Here is a 15,234-nt window from a genome sequence, read left to right on the forward strand (position 1 = left end):
CTGTATTCATCTTACCTTTGGGCGTGCTCTCAGAGTGATCTGTGTCTGGCCCATCTGGGAGGTTTAGTTGCGAGATTTCCTCCGCATTCAGTCTGACCCAGGCATTGTTGGGGGTTTCCTGATCTTTTGAGGGAAAGGAATATTCCAGCTCACAAGGAGATTCAAAGTTGCAGTCAAATACTGGAAAAACAAAATGGACACAAAACACACAGGTTAATTAAATCTGGTGTCTTCTGTGCTTGAAGATAGCTATACATACATGTGCATGCACATTCATTTTGTACTTCAGTAAGTTAGGGCTTGATTCTTTTTTTCAATAATGAGGTAAAAAGAAAGGGAATTTAAGAAACAGGGAATTTTTGCCTGTAAACAGGCAAAAATGGGCCTGAAATGGGCTGCACAGGGAGGTTCATTATGGAGGTAGCAAAAATCAAAAGGAATGCCCAAGAGCCAGAAATTCCCCTTCAGGACAGGTCAAAGGGCAGCTCAGGCTAAAGTGGAGAAAGACATCATCTCATAGAAAAATGGATGAAATGGGACAGAAAGCCAATCTCTTCTGGAATGCTGCTTCAAATTCAACCAGGACCATTAGAGTGCAAAGACTCCTCACATGATTCACACCCATGTTTCACCTCGGTGAGCACAGGTCTCTACAAAGAGAGTCATCTATCCTGGGCATTTGGAATGTGCTGGATGCCATAGGGACTGTATCCCAGGAGGTGACATTCTGATCCCCAGGGTTTGAAACTCTTTCCTGAGACAACAGAAGCAGCAAAAGCCTGACTGCTGCTGCAGAACTTCAGGCTCCGGGCAGCACAGCATCAACTGCCTCCAACAGAGACTCCTCTTTTTGAGATGTTCTTCTAGAGAAACCCATTACCTTGCTGGTACAGCTATGATTCACTTCCCAGTGTCCAGTTTACCATCACACCATAGTTCAAGCTGCTTAACACAACATGCAGTGACAACCTGAAAGGATTTTACTTTGAATTGCCAAGATCATTAAATTTTCTGGAATGCCCAGTATACATTTGCTTTTGTCACCACAGTCAGCACTCAACACAATATTCAGTAAGAGAAAGAAATGGTTTTAGAACTAAGCCAGTGTTTCTGAAGAGGCTAGATCCATTTGAAAAAGCCAAGGAAAAAGATTCAGCTGCTCCTTGAAGTATTCTGCACTGTCTTTCTGTCCTGCCATACAATGCAGGTGAAACAAATAATCTGAACTGACATTAGTGAAATTAACTGATTTTTTTAAAACTTCAATTACATTCTCTGTTAAACATCTAATTTCTTCTTGTGGGCACAGATTTATGTAGTTCAGCCTATTCTCCTGGTGATAAAATATTTTCTAATCTGAAGGTTAATACTGTTGCCCTCTTGCTATACTTTTCCCAGCTAATTTCCCTTTTTAACAGCAAGATGGAAGGAACAGAGTCTTTTTTCCAGTTTATATTTGATTTTCTTAACCAAGTGCTTTATCATTCACTCAGCATTTTAAATACTTCACAACACCAGGGAAACCATATAACATAAGGAGTCAATTTACAGCACAAGCAGCAGTAACAAGGATTACACTCGTTTCCTTAAATCCGAATGCAAGGGCCCCTACTCTCTTCAGGCCTCTAAATTATCAATATAAATTTCATGATACATGAAGCACACTACAATTTAGGCAGAGGGGAACTGTGGATATATTCATGCAGTTTACTACTGCAATATCATATCCAAACCTAAGACTGTGTATTTCTAACCCCTTAGATGGTCTTAAAAAAATAAATTAAAAAAAAAAAAACAAAACAAAACAAAAAAAACCAACCAAACAAACAAACAAAAAAAAACAAAAACCAAACTAAATATTTTTTTAACTGAAGTGTTAGGAGTCTGTTAAACTTTGTACTTAATCCCAGATGGACAAAAGAGCAACCAAACACTGAACTATAGTTTACAGAACATATATTATCTTTAGTACTCACAGAGAACACCTTGAGCAGTGTGTGGTTTTAAGGTACTGTCAAAAAAAATATGGAGGGGAGAAACACAGCTCATACAAGGATTTTTTTGATGGAACTCACTGAATGACAAATGGGAAAGCCCAGGCCAAGGACCACACATGGCACAAACAATCATTTCAAATCAACTATTTCATTCTTTGTGCACTTCTCTTCCCGATCAATCTCGTATTTTCTTCCACTTTCCTGCAGTTGCTGCTGGCTTCCCTTCCTCTCGTGCCCAGCTGCTGGGAACAGAAGCCTTTGTGCTCTCTAACCCTCCTGACCCAAGCAGAGGGGCCTTTCATGGATATCCAAAGGCACTTTCATTCTCCTCTGCAGTCCCCCTGACTGTCTGATTGTGGTGCCACAAGCACTGAATGGCCAGCTCTGCTCCCCACTTTGCTCTCCCTTTGCAGAATCCCCATCTCCAAAGAGAGCTATCAATCAGTTGTGGAGCCCTTAACACAGCGGGCCTCTGACCTACAACTGGTACAACTTAATTGGGGTAAGTAATTAAATACCAGGCACTGCTAATAACCAGTGCTGTGACCCCTGCAGACAGCCAAAGCCTCTGCCTGGAGCAGGGAGAGCAAAGGAAGAAAAGGCAAGCAGCAATGCCATTTCCTTCCCTTGCAATGAAAGGCCTGCAGAGAGTGGGCAAGATCTAACATGCCTGCTGTGGGCACACTGAACGTCCTTCCCTACAGGTTGTTCCTTGGAAAAGAGGGAGACTGGTTCACACATCCCACAGCGTCTGAGATTCAGTGGAAACACACTTGCAACTTTTACATGATTGAATAATCCCCTCACGTCACCAGAACATCAGTACTTTTTACAAGCTCCTATTTAAAATAGTCCTGTATCAGATACAAATTTCAGGGCTATTATCCTATTCAGTACAAAGAAATGATGACAAAGAAATACTATCTGATGCAACACAGAAAAAAATCTGTGCAAACAGCGTCCAGTCTTCCAAGGCTAACATTAACTTCCTACCCTCAGGCTTTCCTTCTTCCACAATGTCCTTCACTATCGACAGCGTAATATACCTCATAAAAAAAATTATATAATTTTTTTTCACTGAGAAGCTGGTCTTGGTGCGTTACCTATTACAAGATCACATAAGCCGCACTTGCAAATACAAAACCCGCATAATACTTGAATTGCTGCCACAAATCACCTGCCATTTTTTACACCTCTGCATAAAAAAATAGTGCTTCTCTTTCCTTTTTCACTTTTGTCTTAACATTTAAAGGCTACACCAAGTTTATTGTTTCCTTGCCCAGAAAGCAGTAGCCATGTGCCTTTGGAAGCTGGATAAAGGCCATTCTGCCTTCTTTTTGTTTTTTAACTGAAAAACTAAACACTGCAGAAAAGTGAATTAAAATTAACACAACCTCCAGTGGTTATTTTTTTAGACCCACTATAGATATAAATTATCTAGGTACAGAGCTTTTGGACTTGAATACTGTGCCTAGTCAGTAAAGTGGGGGGATTTCTTGTGACTTCTGATGATCTTCTAAAAGAGATGTCACAGAGATTTAAATCAAGTACAGGCATTTATAGTCAGAGCTATATTGACACTACAGATCATAAATGCTCTACAGGAGTTTAAGATCCATATAGAAAAAAAAAAAAAGCAAAGTCTCTTCTTAAATAATGAATTTAAAAACCCCAAAACAGAACAAACAACTCTTTGTCCAACAGTCTCTTTTATCTGCAACTGCTGGGTGTGAGAGAGGCAGAACAGATAATTTATTAGAAGTCTATTTCATCATCACACCTTTAAAGAAGAAACAAAAGTGATGCTTATAATCAAAATAAGATAAAAACGTGTTTAAGAAAGGCTGTAGATATAAATCAGTTCAGCTTTTGGTATGTAAAAAGATACAGAATATTAACTACAGACTGAAAAGCCAATTAAACTACTATTCAATTCAAAAGACACTGGGATCTGTGTATGTCTGATTATGTTAGAGTCTTGTGAGTGTCTCAATTTATTTATTTTTTATCAACATACCTAACAACAATAATTTGTGCACAGATAACTAAAATATCTGGCAACCACATCTGTTTCAATTAAACTGATTAGAGTTTTCTAATAAACAAATGCCTTAAAATAGTACTGTAAGTAATACACCAAAGCACAGAAATCAGTGGGAAGAATTCTTTTACATTGCAGCAGCTCAGATTATGGATCATTCACTTCTGGGCCATCTTGGATGATTTGTGCAGCCACACATCACAGAAATATACCTTATTCAGAACAAAAACCCCTGATATTAAGAGATAGATTTAAAAAACCCTGTTCTTGTTAAGAAACTACTCTGATTATCTTTTCTTCAGCTGCCCAACAAAAGATTAGGTTTATTTGGGCTAAACCATGTCTCCTTTCAAACATAAAAACCTTACCAGTAGGTAGTTTCCTCTTAGCCTGCTCCTTTCTAGTTCTACAGGTGCCCGGCTTTAAAAGCTCCTTTTCCCTCCTAGTCTGCTGATTCTTGCAAATCACTCCTCAATTACTCTCAGCTGGGAACACTTTCCAAAGGGTGTGGTTACTTTCTCACTGCTCTACCACAGCTAAGGGAGCAGGGAGAGGTTTTCTGTTCTCAGCAGGAGGAACCTAGTGAGGGACATCCTCACTGGCACCTCATCAGCCAGCACATGACTAATTTCTACTCCATCTACAGCCAAATGCACAATGTAAAGGTCACTCACACTGATCAAGTCAGGACCACAATCTCCCTCAAGAACTCCTTCAGCAGCAACAATGGCAGCAGCAGTGTAGAAACAGATAAAATATTCTTGCACAGGATGTCTTTTTTCAATACAAATATTGACAGATATTCCTTGTGGAGGAGACATAATTTAAATTGTGTAGTAGAGATCTGCTCTGCTGAGTGAGCTTTGAGACCTCCATCAATACCCACTAACCTCTATTTTACTCATGTTATAAGGCCTATAAGCTTTTAATTTATGACAGGGAAATGACAAATTGATTTTCCAGTTATTAATCCTAGTGACAGAGCCAGTTCCTAAAGCCTTCCCATTCCCTCTGAGTACAAAAGGGCACAGGGCATTCAATCTAAGGGTTTCAATTGCCTCATCAGGCCTTTCTGAATTTCTATTCACCAAACCAGGGTGCACATGTGGGGTGCCACAAAGAAGCCTGCAGTGATAAGTATTTCTCCCTGAAAATAGAACATAAATAGGAGACACTGTGCTCTGTCTGTCAGCTCACCTGCCTGATGAACATGCAGGGAAAGCCAAATACAGGCCAGGTCCCTGGAAGTGAGAATTTCTTGCTGGCACAAAGAAGAGATGAAACTTCTTGCAAATGAATTCCTGGTGCTGCATTTTAGCTTTGCAACTGGAGGCACAGCAGCAATTTAAAACAAGGGAATCTACCACAGGATGGAAAGGGCACAGCAGAAAAGCCCAAAGGAAAAGGGAAAAGGTGTTGGCAGTCACACAAATTCAAGAGCAAAAACAATTGCGGGGCTTAACTGCCTTGTTCCTGCTGAGCAAGCAAGTCTGAAGAGACAATTTCACCTATTTCCTTCCATTGTCTAGCCCTGAGAAAGGGCGAACTGCACATTTTAAGGGATGATTATGTCACATGTGCCCTGCCAGGCACCCTGGGTCTTGCTTAGCAAATGCCTGTGCCAACAATCACTGCCTGCTCCTTGGGCTGCTGCTCCAGGAGCTGACAAACGTGAGAGCAGCACCATGGCCTGACAGGGGACCTGGGGAGCTGGGGAGGCACTCGAGGAGCCCCACATTCAGCACAGCTTTGGAATCCATACTTCTGATGAACCTCAGTCACCTGCAAGTGCAGCAGTGAGATCAGCTGGGCACCATGCCAGCTCCTCTCCCTGCCCTGAGACACAGCCTGTGCTCACCAGGGACCTCCTTTTAATTTCAAGCTGCTTAGCACAAGTTAGCTTATCGCTCTCTGCGTCCTTGCTCCGCACCAGCACGTCTCTGAGCACGATGCCCTGACCTTGACATTACTGACAGGGCTGCTGCTGTGCCCTCACAGGGCTTCAAGGGCTCCTCAGAGCTTGCTCCTGCAAGGAAGGGTTCAGTGGGGCCAGGTTCTCCCCGGCACCCAGGAGCAGAGGCTGTCGGGCAGGGTCAAGGCTGGTAGTGCCAGCACTGCTCGTCCCTTCAATGCCCACCTTGAAGGAAAAACACTCCAGTTTCCTTTGGAAAGGGCTTTAAGCTTAGATTGCATTCTGAAGTTTTAGAGGAGCAAATATATAGAGGAGCTATATACTGCATTCTGAAGAAAAAGTTTTAGAGGAGCAAATACCTCGGGGAATATCCCAGCAACATCCTGGGAAGGGTGCTTGGGCATGGATGCCCAGCACAGAGCAAGCTGCCTGCCTCCCTGTGGAGCCCAGAGCTCTCCTCATGCCAGATGCATTTAAATGAATCCTCTGGGGAGTGAACCACGATGGATGGGCCACTGCTTAGAGAAAACAGCAATAATGCAGCTATTCATTTATTTGTTAAGAGAATCATAAAAATGACAGCATCTACTTTATATCCACCCAGCCCCTCAGCGTGCACCAGGGACTGAATCACCAAAATCTCTGACAGCTGCTTTGTTCAGTGAAAATCAAACTACAAAGAAAGGGCCAGGACTCCTTCATCAATCAATTATAAGCACAGTCTTTCAAGACAGCTACAGAGAGAGGTGTGAGGAAGGGGTGTTGGGAGAACAACTAGCAACAGCTCTTGTTTTCATTCCTCCTGCTCCAAGAAGTGTCAGAGCTCATTCTCCACACAAGAAATATTTGTCCACCAAGTCTCCCATGCATGTAGCAAAAAAACAATACATGAAAGTGCATTTCTAATGCCAGTTCTGGCCAAAAAAATGAAGTGCTGACTAACAGCAGTTGTTAGAAAATATGCTCCAGTTGGCACAAAACAGTAGTTGGATGAACTGTCATATTTTGTCAATTCATACAAGGAACCTCTTGCATGAATTTCAAAAGATCTCTAGAGAAAATGAATACTTGAGAGATGGGGAGAAAAGACATTTGTTGTCTTACTGTTGTCATAATGTTGTCTTACTTATTTTATTATTGAAAAATACTGAGCTGTCATAGACATATTACCTGCAGATAAAAGATGGCATAAGGAAAAGAAAGTTAAAATTTCTCCCTAATAAGAGGGTTTTTTCCTTCTTGCTTAACACAGCCTTCAGTTTAGCTAGGCAGATGCTGTGCTTCCTGACTTTCCTCCTTTTGGATTTCAGCACCACTGCACATAGCTAAAATACAATCTGATGGTTAAACAAGAATTCCTGCAAACATTTAAGGGGTCACAGCATCTGCTATTTTATATGGAGCAATTCTGCTAATGTGGTGTGAGTAACTGCTGTTAATTGAAGCCTTGCCCTATTCCATTCATAATGCTGCTTCCAAACCACATTAGAATACTTGTAAGATTGCAAAAAGGATGTGTTTGGATTAAGATGATGCATCACTTTCAGTATCTTTACTAAGAAAGCATTGATTCAGTTTTCCTCTGGGATGAAGCAGCATTCTCCTTGTTCTCCTCCTGACTTAATCTCACCCCTGAGCAGGATCTTGCTCTAACAGTCAGTTTGTACCCATACATCTCACCATGCCATGCTGAGCCAAGAATCACAACAGCTTTATCATTCTGAAGATGTCAGTAGTAGCCTGATTTGTTGTAGAATTATGAAACAAGTAGTCATGGGATGCTAACTGCAACATGAATTCATCTGGCTGGTGCCCTCTTTCTCTCCATCTTCCCTTTTCCATGTTCAGACTCACTGAGTTTCGTGGCAGCAGTGTCTATCTGGTGCCCAATGACAGGAATGAAATGGTGCTTATGACCTACCAGGGAAAAAAATTAATCCTCTGACACCTTGCTGAGTAACTGCCATGCCACTGAGCATCAAATATGTAGCAAGAATGACCCCAAATTATCCCACAGGAGAATTAGACCAATGCATTTTTAATTTTTTTTTTAGTCAGCAAACCAAATTCAGGAAATTAGGAACACATCACAGACGACATTCCATTAGAAAGTGTTAAAAAAAACCCACAACCCTGTCAAATTAGTTTTCTGAAGACATAAAGCTGAGTGAAATTATTAATAAGTTGTTAATAGAGGCCATACTGTGGATTAGACTTTCAGTACCTATTAAATCAAAGCTGTGAATAATTATGCATTCTTGTGGGTGTGTGTTCCTCCTCTGCTGAACTCACCTTTTCTAGATGTTTTTAAGCACAATAGTGACTAGGCAACCAAATTTGCTCTCATCCTGAGTTTTAGTCCCAGTTGACTTTGCCATCCAAACACCACTATTTCCTAAACTTTAGGGAGGCAAAAAAAAATGAAAGATCTGTAAACTACATAACCTGAGAGAGGTACTTTAGTACTTTGCCCAATGCTGGTTCAGAGCAGCCAAGGAATTCAGCTGCTACTGGACAATGTGGCAAAGAAGCTGTAATAAAGGAACAGTTAAAAAGAAAAAGCCAACTCCAGAAGTCCAGCATGGCAACCTTAGGCCTGTTATTCGCATGTTCTTCTTTCAAAGGGTTGAACTGCATTTGATTTTTGCTCCAATCAATAGCTCTTTCCACAGCTGCCACCACACCCTGCCAGGATCATGCTCCAGGTGCAGGGTTGTTGGCTGGCCCAGGGACATGGAGAGGATGGGGCAGAGAGGGATGAGTTAACTGTATGAAGGTCCAGAGGGGCAGCTGTCATCTGGAACCCCTATTACACAAGCTTATAAGATTTTATGTAGTGGACAATTGATTTCTTATAGAATACCTGTACAGAAGAGAAAATTAACATTCAACCAGCCAGGACAAGAAATGAAATATGTGGCTGGGTGCAGTTAATCATGTAAGCCTCAGGACAGAGATCCATCAGATCTGCAAATGGGAGATTAATACGCTACCATAAGTCCACATATGCCAAATGCATTAAAATTTGTTCTAGCCACAGGAAACAGTCTGAGTGTACCTCGTGAGAACAAAAAGATATAAAAAATTTGGAGATTTAAAGTCTCTTCCTGCCTCACAGGTTGAATTCCCAGATAATTTTGACTTCACATGTGGTTTTCTGAAAGGCAGGTGGATTTTGCATCTCTGAGATGACTGGTGATTAATCAATGCTTGGATTGAGACAAATGTAAAAAAATCTCTAGACAAAACAGCAAAAAAGTCTTGTGAATGCACCACTCCAGTATCTCCTTGTGCCAGCGATTATCTTTTCGGGATTGCTGCCTGTGGTTTCAAAGATATCATCAGGCACTGTTCCTGCCAGAACTATCAGAGAGAATCTGTCAGAATTTTTAATTCTGAGCAAAAGAGGAGAGAACTTAGTTTGGCAGAGGAAGAAGGACACTACATATCAATTTACTCACTCTTTCAACCAGAGGTTTCTCCAACGGCGGAACACAGAGAAAATGTAATTAAGACAAATAATATTGCCCCACTCCAGCAATGTCACCAGGTAATTAGATGGGTCCCATCAGATGATTAGGCAAACAAAATTTTGATAGAAGTTATTGAGCACTCCATAATCAGTCATGCTAGGAGCAGTAAGGAAAGCTGACAGAAGAAACCACTCTAGTAGTAAAAGGCTGGTGGGTTTTATTTCTGCTTATGATTTATTGTGTGGTTTTGGATTAACCACTAATCAGAAGGCTGGGTCCTGGGACAAGAGTACTCACCTAGAGCTTGGAGGGTCTAACTTTGTCTTCTTTCTCACTCTGCTGAGTCCCTGCATGACCTTGAGAGAGCCATGTAGACCCAGGGCCAGTAATCAGCCACTGAAAGGAGCTGTCCACCCTGTCATGGACAGAGCAGCTCTGAACAGAAATCAGCTCCCTGAGAAGTTTACTAATTAACATGCCAGTGGCTATAAGCTGAAGGTATGCAGAGGAATAGGAGCCTTAAGAACTGTCCCCTTAGCCTTGGGCTATGACTATGGGCTGTGCTGCACATACACACATATCAGTCCGCTGGGGGCTGCACATCTCAAGTGTCTGCACAGTGATGCTGTGGGGTGTTCCAGGCTGAAATGTGTGCCTTCCAGGGCTACTATGCTTTAATGAAATTTAATTCAATTAAATTAAAGGCTCGTACCCTTTAATTTAAATTTTTGTAAATGTTAAATTGCAAACCTAGAAAAAGCAAATTATTCCTGCCTCTCTTCAAGATTCTCCAGAAATTTCAAGGTGCATGTTCTAAATTACACCTACTGAGGGAGAAAACAGTTTATAGTTGTCCTGAGTGAACACTGTATTTTGTGTAACACCTCATCAAATTCCTGCCTTTCTTTGCTAAACAGATGGTTGGAATATGGTAGGATTTGGTCTTGTGCAATCAGCTAAAATCATCATAAATCATTTCTGCTGAGATGCAGTACATTTATCTCCATGTGATGCTGTCAGATGGAATCAGTGCTCTTAGCTTTTAAGAACAAAGCCTTCCCTTAGAATAGTATTACTGAGAATCTGAAAGAGTTTAGGAAGAAGTAATAAAGGATAAATTAAAAATCATTCTTGCAACTTCTGCGAAAACCAAGTAAGGGAAAAAAAGATTGTACTACTGTTGCTTCCAAAATGAAATTGGTGTGTCCTCATCACTCAAGCAGATACAACAGCTAGGAGCAGATATTGTATGCCAGTGGAAAGAATATATATTGCACACATAAAAGGCTGCAACATAAATTTGAAGAAATATGGGGCTCCTTCATATAGGTAGGTCAAACTTTTCCCTCAAGCAGATAATTACAGGCTTGGGGTGAGTAAATCTTATTAGCCTCTCAGCACCTTATCTCCCTGCATAGAGACTGGTAGTAGATATATAGTAGATATATTCTACTGCAGTCACTTTCTCAATTGCACGTTAGATATTGCCTTGTGCAGTCCAGTCCTAACCACGGCCATCGTACTTCACAGTGGGATGGCCATGGATAGGTCATACCTGAGAACAGATGAAAACACATTCTCAGATTTTTGAAGGGATGGATGTTAGAAAAGGAGATGAGAAGCAAGAAGTTCAGTACACAGATCCTCTCTTTGTAATATTGGTGAATTTCAACGTCCCACTCAAATATGACAGTCTGGGCCCTTGTTTTTGAGGGAGAAGGGCAGGCTGGGGCAGCCCAGACACCTCCATAGAAATGGCAATGACCTCAGGCTGGGCTGGGCTGAAATGGGACTCCTGGCCCTTGGGCAAGGTGGGGGAAGTCCCAGGGGCAGCTGGCAGGGGGAACTGAGGCTTACTAGTGCCCTCAGATGCTGCCAGTATGGATATTTTACCATGAACCATTTGACTTGTGTTGCTTTACCCCAGTATTACACCAAATTGCAGCCTCTTGAGGATAACATATTCATGCTACTCACTGTGTCGTCCTCTGTGGGAGAAGAAAGGGGATGTATCTCTCATGACCCAGGTCAGGTTCCAAGCAGAGTAGCCAGGAGGAAGAGAAGGGCTCCTTGCTGTGTGATCCAAAGGGCTCGGACCTTTCGTTTAAAAAAAAAGAAAAGAAAGCCAAGAAAGAAAAGCCCATTAGATACGATGTAGCTGTTTGCATGCCACACGTCAAGTGCAAAGAACTTAAGCAGCTTTATTGACCGTATGCAATAAGCACCAATTTTCAGCTACTTCTTGGTTGGTTCTTCCTTTCTGATATGTGCATGCAGAAGCACACAGGACAGTTGTTGCTTTACAGTGCAAAATCACCTAGAAAATTTGTCAAGTGTCATCTCACACAGATTCTAAGTTCTCTTTGACCTTTCTGTCCCCTAATTTGGGAGGTTTTTTTAAGTTCTGCTAGCACAAGGAGATCTTGTACACGGAACAGGCAAATATGTACCCAACTTGTGTTCAACAACCCAATGCAGCTCAAAGATTCTTTTTGTGATCCAAATACTACAGGAAAGTTCTGCAAAACCTGCACTAACTCTGCAAGGCCACGATAACATTAGAGGTGTAAACAGAGACAGTGTCTGAAATAACACACAAGATCAATGAGCAAAGTGGAATTCTGCAAGCTTTGAAAGTACAGATTTTCCCTGTGAATGTTTAAGTTGGGTTTTCTGAAGATATCAGGATCTTGGTCTCATTTTTTGAGATCCTCAGAAGAAAGGTAGGATTTAAATGTGTAGAAATACAGGCAGGAAAAGCTTGTGTTTGCAAGATTTGCTTGATGGGAAAAAAAACCCCAAACCTCTGGATTTCTGATTTCTCTACAGAAACCATAAAGAAGGGCATATTTAAAAGAATAATAGTAGACAAAGTTAATGGCTGAAGTCTTGGGGAAAACACTGCTTTGATTTTGTAAAAAATTTTGCTTCCCGCTTCCACCAGAGAAAAACTGGAAAATTTCAGAGGGACTTGTCAGAAGCTTAAATACCAGGTGTCAGTTGTGCCCTATCTTGTTGTCAGTGCAATCTCATTTCTAGCACACTCTTGTAACTCAGTAACTATAGCACAACCAAGAGAAAAATAACCACTTTTATACAAGAGCTGTAACTCTTAGTCCTTGCTTAGAGCAATAATCTTCAAGATAAAAATGAACTTCACACTGTATTGTAAGACATTCTTGAGTGGCAATAAAAGAATATCCCTAATGGCTCAATTAAAGCTGGTCTCTATGCTAAGTTAAAGTGCCATAACTAAACACCTCCTGTTGTTGTCTAGAATGTGGCTACACAGAGGATCAGGACAGAGATTTGTGGAGGGAGGCAGCAAACCTGGTGTCCTGCCTGCAGCTGTCATTGATGAAGAGATAGGGAACCATGGAATAATCTTTATATTGGCTTTTCCTCCCTAACATCAAGACACGTCTTCCAGTAGCCCCTGATAAAGCTGGTTGTGGAAAATAATGTCAGGTTTTATTACAACAGTTAAAATAGCTGCTAAAAGCAGATTTTTTTCCCTACAAATGTGCTTCACTTTGATGCTGCTATAAAATAATGAAGAAAAGAAGAATATTAATAAAAAATGAGCTCCTGAGGTAAGCTGGTTTTCAAAGCCATGTGTGTTTTGCCTCATGTGAGATGTCTGACCAATACCAATATCCCCATTATATAACATCTCTACCCAGTGCCTCTCCAAAAGAGGAAATAATTTAATATCCTGATCCCAGATCAGAGATCTCCCCCAGATAAGAACTGTGGGGCTCCTTTACCCCAAACAGACCCAAATGCATGCAGACATCACTCATTTAGTGCTACCAGAGAGCCAAGACCTTGTGCTGCAATTCTTTGAAAACGTCACAAAAACGTTAAAAAACTGACCTGCTTCCCACCTCTGCTCCCATGGCAAAATAATCTGAGAGAAAGTCACTGAGGTGCATTTCTCTCCCTAATGCTTCAGTCACAGAATTTAAAATTAAATCTCTTCACCTACCCTGACCAGCCTTACCAGGGATTCACTGCCACAGGATCAGCACCACAGCAACCAGCTGCTGTACTCCAAATTCCCTGGCACTTCTCACATTCCAAAAAATGCCTCTCCCTATTGCATTCTTCAGAATTCCTGCCTACCTTCAGCCTCTGCTAAGTGGAAATTGGTTCCCACTGGAACCAACAAATGCAGTGAATTGAGATAAAAAATAAGATTGAACATCTGAGCAGAGAAGACAAGGCAGTCCAGGCACCTGAACCTTCCCTCAGCAGCAAGAGGTCAATAAGAGATAATACAAAAAATTGAAAGCTTTTCCTCTATTTTTAAGGAATGGAATGGATTCAGTCCAATTCATTTTAACCTTAGAACTTATTTTATCCCATATTCTTTAGGGTTAATTTTGGAACTTCATCTCAAATGATTTGTTTGGGCTATTGGTCTGAACTTGAAGACAAGAAGATTGTATCAGAAGTTATGAATCTTTCCCAATTAAGTTATCTTCCACGAAAGATGCTGGGTAAAAGGTTTTTGTATAGCCAAGAGGCCACTCTTCACAGTGAGGAATGATTTGATTTAAGCATCAGCTTTAGGCTGGGAAAAGGAGAGACCTTTCCTCTTCCACCTTCAGGGCATTTTACATCGAGAAAGATAATAATGGGAGACCATTTCAGCTAAATAAATGCTTTTTGTTCAGCAAGGGCAATGCAAACATAGACCACAGTCTAGCCCTTTAACAAAATAAAGGGTTTTTTTCTCCAAAATAATTCAGTTTAAGCCAAAAGTCACTGAGAAAATGTATCTCCTTGGTTTTAGATATGCTAACCTCCAATTCCAGTTGTTTGTATCAGGGTACTCTGTCACTTGTCAAAAGTAACCCCAGCCTTTAAAAAAAAATTAATGGATTGGCAACTGGAAGCTGACAACTCCAATTTTAGTGGCCAGGCATATGCTGAGGTACAAGAGAGGTTTCTTTTATATTCCTGCCTGAAGACATACCAGGACCAAATCCTGGCCCTAGGTGCTCCATCACAGCAAGAAACATGCACCTGCAGAGAACATTTGACATTTCTGTTTTTTAAACTTGTGCAAAGGTATCTCCTTAGGGGATGTAGAATCCAGTCAGTTCACAAGGAGTTTCGGGAAGAAAAATAGAAAATGGTTTATGTGTGCGGAAATCAAGCCTTAAGGCTATAAATTAATTAAATAAAATATTTAAGTGTTATTTTAATGAAAAATACCCCTTTAATAGAGCAACCCTTGAGGTTCACATAGAAATGGAACAACAAGAAAAGCTTTCTACATGAGTAATTTTTAAAAAACAGGATTTCCTCCCTTTTTTGTCTTCTCTGGAAGAAGGAATATCCCCAGCAATTAACATATGTAATTTTCTAAAGGTTCATATAGTGCAGAAATGTAAATGAATTTCTTACCAAAACACTCAAGCTTTCTTTAACTAAAAAATGCTCTGACACATAACCAAATATTGCTTATTGCTCCCTTTGGATATTGCTTGATTACTCAGCTCTCTCACTGTGCTGAGCTGTATTATTTGCCGTTTCTCAGTGGTAAATCTGAGGTGACAGACCAGCATGTACCTGTCCTCTAGATTTCAGAGTTGCAACAGATGTGTAATATAATAACTGAGATCAACATGCACTTTCAGCTACATCTACATCAAAAAAAAAATCTCAAAATCCCTCATGTTTGTTTGTGTGGAAATCAAAAGTCAACATTAGTAGGATTTTTGGCTCTAATTTAGAACAGCCATCAATAGAGTAGTTCCTAGTAATTATTACAATAACGTGTTTAGAAACAGTCACCATTAT

General features: G+C 40.8%; 1 protein-coding gene across 1 annotated transcript in view; it reads right to left on the reverse strand.

Moving 5' to 3' along the window:
• LOC115902841 (ALK tyrosine kinase receptor-like) overlaps positions 1-15,234 on the reverse strand; it is a 277,205-nt gene that overhangs the window by 183,776 nt on the left and 78,195 nt on the right. The window contains exons 2-3 of the mRNA XM_030946691.1: positions 11,401-11,520; positions 16-180 (exon numbers count right to left, since the gene is read on the reverse strand). Coding sequence (XP_030802551.1) covers positions 16-180; positions 11,401-11,520 — 285 coding nt within the window. The remainder of the gene's footprint in view (positions 1-15; positions 181-11,400; positions 11,521-15,234) is intronic.

The sequence above is a fragment of the Camarhynchus parvulus genome, chromosome 3, assembly GCF_901933205.1.
Source record: "Camarhynchus parvulus chromosome 3, STF_HiC, whole genome shotgun sequence".
Classification (NCBI taxonomy): Eukaryota; Metazoa; Chordata; class Aves; order Passeriformes; family Thraupidae; genus Camarhynchus; species Camarhynchus parvulus.